Genomic DNA, 12,733 nt, shown 5'->3' on the forward strand with positions numbered 1-12,733 from the left:
AAAAATACATCAATATCCTGTTGAGCAGCTAGACAGTTAAGTGTAGAAGGAATGTGGAATATTATTGGGAATAATGTTTTACATCCAAATCCCCATTTTTAAAAAGTCAGCATCATTCATCTCTATCCTTTCCTAATAGTTTTTAAGCCACATACTTGCAGAGCCAGATCTTGAAAATATAGTCACAAGTTACCTGAATCCCTCTGTATTCAAATTTTATGGTCAAATTCATATGAGGAATAAGAAAACCCAATCTGAAAATGAGCAAAAGACTTGAGTAGTTATTCCAACAAATAAGGATGGAAAAAATGTCCACCATCACTAGTCCTTAGGTGCGGCAGGTAGAACCACAGTGATATGCACAACATTCCTATTAGAACAGCAAAAACAAAAACAAATAAACACCTGACATGCCCAGTGCAGCCAAGGACCAAAGCAACACAAACTCCCAAACACCGCCGGTAAGGAAGCAGAAAGGCTACCCGGCCTTGGAAACTGGCCGTTTCCATAAACTATACAATGAAGAACAGCCCGTGATTCTCAAGAGAAAACTCCTAAGAACACGGTCAGGGACACAGTTTATATCCTCAGATGTCTAAAGAGCAGCGTTCACAGTCTGAGTAGGGGAACAAGAGTAAACTTCAAATGTGAACACAAAGTCGCGTGGGGAGGAGCTAACCCACTGCAGCTCCGCGCAGTCCATCCGCCTGACACCTTTCCCCTTTCCAGGGGGGGTGTGAACCAGGCCCAAGGTGCTGCAACAAAGACCTCCAAATGAGCTCTCCTGCAGCCTGGGCCCTGGCTCTTACCTCCCTCGACCCATCTGTAATGGCAGCTGCTTGAGGGGTGGTTTGGGTGATCTGCTGCAGGAGGCTGGCGTAGGTCTGAATTTCCAGAAGATTCTGTCAGAGGAAAGACAGCATTCTCATTAAAAGCTGAGCTGCCCGAGTTTCTCCCTCCAGGACTAGGTGACCCCGGGGTGAATGCTTTTCCATGATGAACCACTGTCTTCACAGAGCCCTGCAGACAGAGCTAAGGAGGGAAGCAGAGGAGGACCAAGCCCCAGAGGATGCAAAGGGCCCTTTCTGACCCCAGAGCCAGGCACAGAATTCAAAGGACAGAATTTGGTCATGGGTCCCAGACAAAATCACTTGCTAGCTGCATGAGGCCTGAGGCAAGCTATTAATAGCTCCTAAAACTCAGGCTATTCTATAAAAGTGGGATCACAATCTGAAGAGCACTCTGCCCAGCTCTGTGCATGAGGACTGATGACACGTCTCACAGCTGTGCCCCCTCCAGAGAACTGCCCAGGCCAGGCAATGGTTATCTTGTCCAGGAAGTGGCTCAACTCCTCCCAATCCACTCCCACCCAACCCAGGCCAGTGACTAGCTGGCACAGGAGTAGAAAAGACCAGCCCTTTTACCTCAGGTGGGAACAGCCTAGTGGGGTGAGACTCATGACCCAGAGCCCCCAACCCAGCAGTGGGATCAGACTGAGACTCCAGCTGAACCGGGGTGGCCCAGTTCCCACCCCTATGCTGTCCCGCTCCTCTTCCTCCCTCCCCTCCTCCTAGGTGCTCTCCACCCAAACAGCAATCACACAAAAATCACCACCTTAGGCTCTGCTGATGGGGAACCTGACCTAAGACACTATCTTAAGAGGCTGTTGTTGGGATCAATGAGATTATGCACGGAAGTGTTATAGTGTGAGTGCTCATCATCATCATTATTATTATTACTAGAGGCCCGGTGCACGAAATTCATGCACTCAGGGGGGGTCCCTCAGCCTGGCCTGCACCCTCTCACAGTCCGGGAGCCCTCAGGGGATGTCCGATTGTTGGCTTAGGCCCACTCCCCCGCAAGGCAGGAGAGGCTCCCGTGCGAGCGTACTGACCACCAGGGCCAGCTCCTGCGTTGAGTGTCTGCCCCTTGGTGGTCAGTGCACATCACAGCAACTGGTTGTTCCGCCGTTGGGCCAAAACCGGCTCTCCAACATCCCCCAAGGGGTCCCAGATTGTGAGAGGGTGCAGGCCAGGCAGAGGGACCCCACCAGTGCACAATCGAGGCCAGGGAGGGGAGGGACGCAGGAGGTTGGCAGCTGGGGAGGGACCGTGGAGGGCTCCAGGGCATGTCCAGCCCATCTCGCTCAGTACCGATCGGCTGGACCCCAGCAGCAAGCTAACCTACTGTTCGGAGCATATGCCCCCCTGGTGGTCAGCGCACGTCATAGCGACTGGTCGACTGGTCAACTGTCTGCCCCCTGGTGGTCAGTGCACATCATAGCGAGTGGTTGAGCAGCCTTAGCATATCATTAGCATGTTACACTTTGATTGGTTGAACAGTCGACCCAACAAGTGGACACTTAGCATACTAGGCTTTTATTATATAAGATTACTGTAAATTGCCCTGAAGAATGTTTTAAGCTGCTTAGAAACTGCCCCCAGGTACTGCTCCCAGGATTCCAGAAAAGTACAGCAGAGTCAGGAGAGGAGGAGGATCCAGGCTGGGCCTGATGGAAAGTTGGAGGAAGCCAACGGGAGGGAACATCCCTTCAGTGAATAGCAACAAGCCTACCTTTGTGCTGAAGCAGGTACACACTGAGGCAGGAAGGGGATCTAATGCTTGCTGAGCACTGGCCAAAGTCCAGGTTACACCAGGTGCTTCACCTGCATTATCATGGAGCCTCAGTTTGGGTTTCCTCAGAAGAAGACTATTATACATTGAATGCTGTGTCCCTCCCAATTCACATGTGGAAGTCCTAACTCCCAGTAAGACGGTATTTGGAGGCTGGGCCTTTGAGAAATAATTAGATTTAGATGTGGTCATAAGGGTGGAGCCCTGGGATGGGATTGGTGCCCTCATAAGAAGAGGCATGAGAGCTGGCTCTCTCTCTCTCAAGCACATGCTCCTGGGAAGAGCCAGATGAGCACACAGGGAGAAGACAGGAAGAGGGCCCTCACCAGAATTTTACCAGGCTGGCCCCCTGATCTTGGTATCCCAGCCTCCAGAACTGTGAGAAATAAATTTCTGTTGCTTATAAGACACTCGATCTGTGGTATTTTTTTATAGCAACTCAAGCTGACTACAACAGATCCTAAGAAAACGGTCTGAGTACAGCCCCACCAGCGTGGCCCAGTGGTTGAGCATTGACCTATGAACCAGGAGGTTACGGTTTGATTCCCGGTCAGGGCACATGACCAAGTTTCAGGCTCGATCCCCCAGTGTGGGGTGTGCAGGAGGCAGCCGATCAATGATTCTCTCTCATCATTGATGTTTCTATCTCTCCCACTCCCTTTCTCTCTGAAATCAATAAAAATATACTTTAAAAAAAAAGAAAAGAAAACGATCTGAGTGCAAATAGTTTACTTAGACAAAGATGCCAGGAAACATAAGTAGTACAGTGAGGAGGTGAGATAGGAAGGGGAAGGCAGCCAAAAAGGGATGTTTTACCAGGTAAGTTACCACTGTGAGCACTGGGAGCTGAGGCCCAGTGGGGATCTCTGGAGGCCGGTGCAGAACAGCAGGTAAGAGATAGCTGGGGACATATCCAGCAACTCACATCCATCACTGGCTAAGGCTGCTCCAGGGCATTCATTTCCCAACACTTCCCATGAGGCACAGCAGCTCTTACTGCCTGTAGAAAGTATGGAGGCAGGGCTGCCGATAATGACAGTTAGAGGGAGGCCAGAGCTCACTGCAAAGGTCAACCCACAGGGTCATGGCCACAGGTCAGCTACACGAATTTAACCACACAGCCTTGTAGGAAGGAGAGTCCATCATTGTCATGATTTTTTGTTTTGTTTTTTGTTGTGGTTTATCCTCACCCGAGGATATTTCTCCATTGACTTTTAGAGTGAAAGGGAGAGAGAAAAACATCGATATGAGAGAGACACATCAATTGGTTGCCTCCGGCACTCACCCGGACCAGGTCCAGGAATCAAGCCTGTAACAGAGGTAGGGGTCCTTGACAGGAATCAAACCCGGCACCGTTCAGTCCTCAGGCTGATGCTCTATCCACTGAGCCAAATCCACTAGGACTGTCATTTGCATTTTTAAGATAAAAAAGCTCAGAGAGGTTAGGCTACTTGTCCATGATCACACAGTTCCAGGATTTGATTTTTCCAGTTCATCGAGCGCCTCCCCCCGCCAAAGTCAGGCCTTTAAGAAGCTGGTGGGTTAGGGGGCAGAGAAGAGCATTACATGAGAGAAGGCCCTTGAATGCCTCAATTAATTGGCTCAGAGGAAGAGTTAAAACATATATATTGTTCTGCATTTTCTGAGCTGAAACAATTTATAGGCTGTAGTTTATTCAAGACATATCTATGTAAAATCTCTCTGTGAACTGTAATGTACCAGTTCCCAACACCCCATCCAACACACACACACACACACACACACACACACACACACACACACACACTTTTGCCTCTTCCTCTACACATGTCTAGCTCACTAAGAACTGTGTAGCAACCAACCCATCTCCCACTTGATTCTGGAGCAATGCACACAAAAGTAACCCAGTCTAGCAGTCTCACTTTTCAGCCACGAGTGCCCTGGACTGCCTGGGAGAAGAGCATCAGAAGGGTTGTGGTTACCTTTTTGTACCTGTCCTTTGCTGCACTGATATCGTCCTGCAGAAACTGGGCCTCAATCTGAAGGTGCAGATTACGCAGTAAGGCTTCATCAGCTTCCTACAATGAGAAAGCATTACACATCCGACTCTGTGGGGCACAGAGATGGGTGTGGAATTGGCCAGGTGCGTGTACCCACAGACCCCTTCGAGTTTTACTACAATGCAGATTGTTGTCCCGTGGGTCTGGGAGGGGTCTACGATTCTGCATTTCTAGCAAGGCATTGGGTTACCCAATGGACCTGGTCTGGAATAGCAGTTCTCAATGGGAGTGATTTTTGCCCCTAAGGGGACATGTGGCAATGTCTGAAGACATTTTATTGTCACCACTTGGGTGGTGGGGTGTTACTACTGGCATCTAGTGGGTAGAGGCCAGGGATGCTGCTAAATATCCTACAATACACAGGACAGCCCCACACAACAAATAATCATCTAGTCCAAAATGTCATTAGTGCCAGGGCTGAAAAACCTTGATCCAGACAGATCAGGAACAATGTTAGGGTATATTTACCGACCAACAACCTTAAAATTTAAGTTACACCTATATTTGTCCTATATCTCATTATCAGTGGGTTATGTTTCTAAGACTAAGAAATAGTTTTCCCTTAACACTGAAACCTTCAATTTAATCATTTCTCCCAAGGACTGTTGCACACCTCCCTGAGGCTACGTATCTCTAATACAGCATGCATTTTATAGTGACTGCTGCAGTGAGCGGCATTCATTCCTTTAAATTTGGAAATAAGTTACGACAGGAGGTTGAATGTTATCACCAAACTTTTTGATAATTCACCGACTTTTCTCTGATTGATCTTGTTTGAATGAACCAAATAGGTTGAAGAGCTGTTTGTGCTCTTAATAAGATAGTACCATGACAACTGGAATTGACTTAAACACTTCAGTTGTCTAGTGCAACATTACAGGTGAACATGACCTGGACTCAAGGCACCTCTGCCATGTACACCTGCCAATACCTGGGGCCTCACTAAGTGAATTTTTACTGACTTATTAATGACTTGTTAAAAAGCATGATGGATGTCAGCAATGGGCTCTCATTAATAAAGGAATATGTATGGTTTGGCTAAAATATTTAAGACACTCTCCATTCTTGCATGAACAGGGTTAAGAGCGTCAGGTATGTGGACTGGTTAAGATATTTTGAGATACTCCCACCATTGCACTAATGGACTTAGGTTCTGGGAAGGCCTATGGCCTGTTCTCTTAGGAAAGACACCTGGTTCCTTAATTGTTCTGTAAAAGACCATTGGAGAAGGAAGATATGAGAATGTCTGGTGCTGACAATAAGGATACCAGGATTCTGACTGTTGGATTACCTGCCTTGAATGAATTTTTCATGCAAAGTGTTGCCTTAGCTCCTAAAACATCAGGGACTTCATGGAGCCTAGGAAACAGGCTTATGAACTTTTGGGGGTCTGCAGCAAAATAAATGTTACTTAAGAAATATATGTCAACAATAAAAAAGTAAACTTAAAAAAAAAAAGAAAGAAAGAAATAGACTGGCCAGCATGGCTCAGTGGTTGAACATCAATCTATGAACCAGGAGGTTGTGGTTTGATTCCTGGTCAGGGCACATGCTGGGTTGCAGGCTCAATCCCCAGTAGGAGGCATGCAGGAGGCAGCTGATCAATGATTGTTTCTCATCATTGATGTTTCTATCTCTCTCTCCTTCTGCCTTCCTCTCTTAAATCAATAAAAATATTTTTTTGAAAAGAAATATATGCCTTGTGTGAATCTGGTCTGAAATGTCAGCAAGATTGTAGGGGAGTGGCCAACCCTCAACCAACTCAAACTTCTGAAGCTATTTTATCTACCACAAAAACCTTTTAGTTTATCTTAAAGAGCTAAAAAGTTCTATAAGATCAAATCAGTTAATTTGCAATCATTAGCAATGTGTCTTAAAGCATTCCTTTTTGCATAAACTTATGCAAGTAAAAATTAAGTTATTCCAATACAGCAAGCCTCAGGCATAATTTTAAAGTGTCTCTAGTAGCCCCATTAAATAAAATAAAAATAAATGGGTAAAAGTAATTTTAACATTTTCTTCCATGAAATATACCCCAGATATTGTCATTTCATCATGTAACCAATATTTTTAAGTTATTAATGATAATTTACATGCTTCTCCTTAGGCTAGGTCTTTGAAACCTGGTGTATATTTTATACTTATAACACATTGCAATTTGAATTATCTGCATTTCAGTTGCTCCCAGCCATGCCTAGCCTGGAGTGAGTCCCAGGCTGGATGACACAGCTCACCAAAATTAATCTTAGGCACAGTGGAGCATCTCATTCTTCCTCAGTGAGTCCTCCAGGTTTCTGCTCCAAGGTGAATCCCCTCGTATCTCTATACACTAATTTCCACGTACCTAATTCTTTCCTCTGAAGACTCTGAAATCCCTTCCTTTGTATCAGGAACACCGACACTGGGTGACGAGACAGAAGGAAGAAAGGACCACAGACCCGAGCCCTTCTGTGGCAGGTATAGGCAGGAGTAGGGTCTTTGGGTCCATGGTTCATTCTCTACCTCCCAAGGACAGTCAGGGAATCTGTCCCCCAGGAGACAGACACAAAGCCAGTGTCTCTGGGTAAAGATGGCCCCTTCACACTTGATATTGGTGCCCCATCCATCTCCCCTGGTGTGGGGAAGCACGGGACTTGGTTGGAATGTCTGTAAGGAGGATCTCTGAAAGGTCGGAGGCCTCTGAGGGGACCTGCCAAAGGCGGCAGCCCCTGCCTTGACTTTTCCAAACAAGTCTGACACCCGGGTGTTTTACTAGAATCTTTATGTTTAGACTTCAAAGCATCCTTGTTTGAAAAACACTACAGATACAGGTATTTTCTCAAGGATGCTTACCCTGCTGATTGCATCTAGAGGTTAGTTTTAGTTCAAGCTGTGGTTACAATAAAAGCCTAAGGAAGCAGGCGAACAAAGAAAGCTGTTTGCTCCTAAAGCAAAACAGTCCCTTAGCCTCTCTTTCACAGAAATGTGTGTCAGAGTAATTTATTCACCCATCACTCAGGGTCTGCCAGTCAGCCCTGGCACCCTGGATCACCCCCAAGGTCACACACATAAGCTAAGCACACTAATGGTGTCCTGTATCTCTATGGACTGGAGGCACAGTCCAGAAGTGTGGGCATTAGCACCCCAGGAGCGACCCTGGGCCACTGAGGGACAGGAGAAAATGAATGAGTCTCTCAGCTGGACAACCCCCTGTAGCAACAGTTCAGAGGTGAGTTTCTCTGCCTCAGAGGGTGAGATGAGAATTCAGCACTCAACTCTTGAGAAGCAGAGAGAAGCCCAACACAGATTCTAGTCCCCTTGTCTTCTATTAACTTTCATTAACTAGCTTCATGACCCACTGGATCAGTCTGAACTCAGCCTTCCCATCTGTGGGGCAGACTAGTTTCCAAGCTGCACTTGGCAGAGCCCTCAGGTTCCATGGAGTTGCTTGAAAGGGCTCTGAGGGAGGAGGGCTGCTGGGTGGATGGGGTGCCTGTCCCACTATCATGTCCTTAAAAGAGATCTCTGCTTTGGCTCCATACATTGGCTTCTCTGCAATATTTTGTTTGAAGAATGTGGCTTTAAAAATTTTGAGAATCGCCCAGCCAACGGGGCTCAGTGGTTGAGTGTCGACCTATGAACCAGGAGGTCGCGGTTCAATTGCCGGTCAGAGCACATGCCCGGGTTTGGGGCTCCATCCCCAGTAGGGGGCATGCAGGAGGCAGCCAGTCAATGATTCTCTCTCATCATTGATGTTTCTATCTCTCCCTCGCCCTTCCTCTCTGAAAACAATAAAAATATAAATAAATAGATAAATAGTTTGAGAATCAATGACTTCTAGGGTTCCTTCTATTTCTAAAATTGAGTGTTTGATCCCTTTTTAGCAATAGCACATAGTCCCTGAAACCTAACTTCCAGTTCTTCAGCTCCAGTAATTGTGTATCAATTATGGATGAACTTTTGGTCTAAATTAAGATGGTTGAGAACTCTCTGCCCCACCCCAACCTCAGCAGTCATTCTCCCCCCACCTCCCTCTTAGGATCATGCCAAAACCACCACTCTTAGGTCCCATCAGCCAGCCCTTTAAAATGCCCACCCAACATTTGTCCATAAAGGACAGATTAATCAGGTGCTTCACAAGCACATTCTCTCCCTTTGAAGACAATCACCTGACAAACTGCCCCAGAAAACTCCCGAAGGTGAGGAGGTGCCACTGGAATATGCAATTGCTGGTATGTTGAGAATTCGTTTGGAAGTGTTTTCTTTTGTTTGTACCAGAACTCAGAAATGTGCAGACTCTTGTGCTTTTATTGTGCTTTGGATACTGTCAGCTGCACTTTCCAAAGCTCCCCCAGCAGAAACGTCCAGATGTTTCCGAACAGAGACTCTGGGTCAATAGTCCAGTTTTAGGAAGCATTCCAACCCTGATATGGTGTGTGTTTTAGATCTAGGTCAGTGGTTCTCCAAGTGTGGTCCCTGGACCATGCCACCTGAGAAATTATTAGAAATGTTAAATATCTGGCAGATCCTAGACCTACTGGATGAGAAGGCCTCAGTTCTGGGCCCAGTAATCTGCATTTTAACATGAACTCCAGGTGCTGCCCATGCACACGGACGTTTCAGAGCCACTCACTGATCTGGACCACTTCTGAGAAAGGCACTGGAGGAATAACTAGAATCCAATGAATCCTTGAAAAATCAGCCTTGCCAACCCACTCATAGAAAGTCATTAAAAATCCTGCTGAGCAGCCTAATTAACACATACACACACACAAACTCCTAGCAGGCATCCTCAAACTACGGCCTGCGGGCCACATGCGGCCTGCCGAGGACATTTATCCGGCCTGCCGGGTGCCGCTGCCTGTCCTGCTTAGCAGCCGACTCGTCCAGGGCCTGCAGTGCGCATAGGAATTTGTTCATAGTTATTTTTTTTTTAAACTATAGTCTGGCCCTCCAACAGTCTGAGGGACAGTGAACTGGGCCCCTGTTTAAAAAGTTTGAGGACCCCAAAGAATGAGCATTCAAGTTCATTAAGATTTCTAGCTAATTAGGTTTACTTTGGGAAAAAAAAAAAAAAAACACCTACTTTGATCCTGGATGTCAAAAAAACATTCCAAAAATTTTTCAGTCACTTTCCTTCCTGGTGCTCAGGCTGGCCTGGAGAGAGGGGCTGGGCCTGCTGACAACGCTCCATCCTCTCTCTTCCCACTGCCTCATTTCCTGACTCTGCTTTCTCCCTCCACATTCCTCCTCAATCCTCCTCTCCCCAGCCTCCTCCTAAACTCCCCTTTTCCATGGCCACACCCAGGGATGAATCCCTTTACTGAGACAAAAGGAAATGTGCATTGAGACTGTGTTGATAGCCAAAACCTTATTGATCTAATATGTGTACACATTCAAAGATTTGTCAACCAAAATCATTGATATGACCAGCAAACAGGATGTGAATTATACTCTTCCATTTCATCTCCTTCTTCCCACTTGATGATCTTAATGGACAGAGAACCTGAAGGTCCAGCTTTCACCTGCCAGGTTCTCTCTCAAGATCCTGTATCCTGCGGTATAGGAGTGTGTGTTTGGGTGTGTGAGTTCACACAAAGATTTAGTTGAAATTATGAAGTCAAGAAGTAGAGTGACAGCAAAATAAATAGGTGAATCTTGAAATACCACAAAGAGGAGTGTGGGTAACACTCATCGCAGCCATTTAGTTCAATCCTGTCATTAATCTACTCAAACCCAAAAATATGCTCAGCTCACCTTGTTAAGTTGCTGAACCGTTTCTTTTAGCAGCACTTGACATTCACATTCATTCTCATACCTGCAAATTGCACATATAAGTGAAAGTTGAGCAGCTTCTACGATTCCACAAGAATTGATCACACAATCAGCATTAAATTTAATCCGATATGAGTATTATGCCCTCTTTTTTAGAAGAGGTCCCTAATTTTAAAGCAGAAGCTGATGCTGCCTTTTCAAGCCCGCTGCTTCCCAACCTCTTTCACATCCTGCCACACACAGGAAGTGCTGACATGGGCATCGCACATGGGCATTGCACATGATAAACTGGGAGCAGTACTAGTAAATGGTACAGGAGTCTTCCCGTCTGGAGGCCCAATCCCAATCCCCCAGCATGTCCCTCCCAGCCACCAAGGATGAGGGAATCACATCTCAGCACACCTGGAATCCAAGTGCAACAGTGATACATAGCCTGGGAGTCTGCCCTGCCTGACAACACCATTGACCTGACCTTGTGTAGATTTCCTACACTCCTATATTTATCAACATGTGTCAGTGTCTCTGGATTATGCCATTTAACCCTCACAAAACCCTGAAAGAAAAACGTATTCTTACCACTAAATGGGTTCAGAATAGGCCTCCCCAAAATGTGCCACTCCGGCATGTGAATTATTTTGAGCTACAGGCAATCAAGACCCTGTGGGCACACAAGAAACTTTTACCTCATCCTTAAAGAATTTAAATGAGGGGCCTAGCCCAAAATAAGAGTTGTCACCAGAAATAACATTTTATGATCTATCTATAGGGCAGGGCAATCTTTGTGGCATCATCCCTGACACCAAAGACCTGCTCTGAGCCAGTGAGCAGGACAGGCTAGATGGGCCAGAGGGTGCCCCTGGCAGGAAGGTGAGTGGGTGCATCAATACCCCAGCTCTCTTTCCCTCATCTGGGACAAGTGAGGTGTGTCCTCCACCCCACAGGTTAGTCTCAGTTGCCACAGGGGGAACTTGCTGAATAATGCACTCAGCATTAGCTGCCTTCCCTTTCTGCCTTTCCTCACTCCCCAACCTGTGCTCCCTGAGATCACCTCCCAAATAAGCTACTTGCCCTCAAGCCCCCGTCTCAGGCTTCACTCCTAGAAGACTCCAAACTAAGAGAGGCATGAAATCAAATTAAAACACAGTTGCACAGAGAGGGAATAATGGCGGCGGAATAGACAGACGTGTTCCGAGCCTTGTCCCGGAGCAGAAAGAAAGAACAGCTGAGGGACGCACAAGGAGTGTTTGTTGGCTGGTTGGGAGACAGCTGAATTCCAGAAGGAGGTGGGGGACTGCTGAACGGGGTTCCCCTGACCTGGCAGCACCAACTGCGGCTGGGTCCCCTCCCGGAGCTGCGGGCTTGGACGCGGAGTCTGCGCCATCTTGATCCGGAAAGTGGAGCTTATCTGAAGCCTGAGAATCCACAACTGCGGCACCCCAGGAACAGCTGCGAGCCCCAGAACAACGCTCCCCAACTGGCGCAAGCACACGGGTTCAGAGGAGCTCTACACTCCACCACGGAAAGGTCAGATTTCGCCTGGGATAAGGTGAGGTCTCTGGTCCCGGCGGGAGAGAGGAACGCGCGTTTTGCGGGAGCTGGAGGACCAGGGAAGTCTGTGCCTAGAAAAATCCGTGGCTGTAGGGGCTGGCGTGATCTGTGATTGTGGAAAGGGGTCCTCAGAGCTGCTAAGAGAAGGGCACTCTAAAAAGCAACCCATTTTGATCTGAAGTGCAGGGACACCCTAAGAATTTCAGGCTGTCCAGACTTACGCGCAGCCCGTGCGCTCCCTTTGTGCCTGGGTTTACTCGCAGTCCTGGAGTTCGCACACTTGGGCTTTTTCCTCTTCAAATCCTTGCTTCTGATTACTAAGCCCAATACATAGGATCACCCAGTTGGGGACACCCTGGGAGACTGCAGGGGAAAGTTGTTTTTCTGGAACCTGGGGATCGGAGCGGGGAGTGACCATCAGAGAGTCAGCTCTGAGGCAGACCACGCCCACAGGCCGGTGGCAGTGCCACAGAGAAAAAAGGCTCTAACACTGCCTAGAGAGGCCATAGATAGACCCGGAAGTCAATCCAGAAACACTGCCACCCAGGGGCTGAATCACAAATTGACTCTTGCGTAATCAAAAATAAAGGAATACGAGAAATTAAGACACACCGCCTGCTTAAAATCAGGACTGGCTTACAACACCGAAGAGCAGTGGATCGCAGGGAACTGCAATACTGTCTGGACTGAGAAACAGGCGTGCCAAACAGAAAAACAGAGGAAGTGAATGACCTTCACTACTTCACATTTTATTTTTA

At 47.2% G+C, this 12,733-nt stretch overlaps 1 protein-coding gene across 1 annotated transcript in view; it reads right to left on the minus strand.

Annotated features, from left to right (window-relative positions):
- The window catches only part of BFSP1 (beaded filament structural protein 1), a 73,263-nt gene that overhangs the window by 17,747 nt on the left and 42,783 nt on the right, over positions 1-12,733 (minus strand). The window contains exons 4-6 of the mRNA XM_080683686.1: positions 10,410-10,470; positions 4,596-4,691; positions 810-902 (exon numbers count right to left, since the gene is read on the minus strand). Coding sequence (XP_080539812.1) covers positions 810-902; positions 4,596-4,691; positions 10,410-10,470 — 250 coding nt within the window. The remainder of the gene's footprint in view (positions 1-809; positions 903-4,595; positions 4,692-10,409; positions 10,471-12,733) is intronic.

This window comes from Plecotus auritus (genome assembly GCF_963455305.1).
Source record: "Plecotus auritus genome assembly, chromosome: 8".
Classification (NCBI taxonomy): Eukaryota; Metazoa; Chordata; class Mammalia; order Chiroptera; family Vespertilionidae; genus Plecotus; species Plecotus auritus.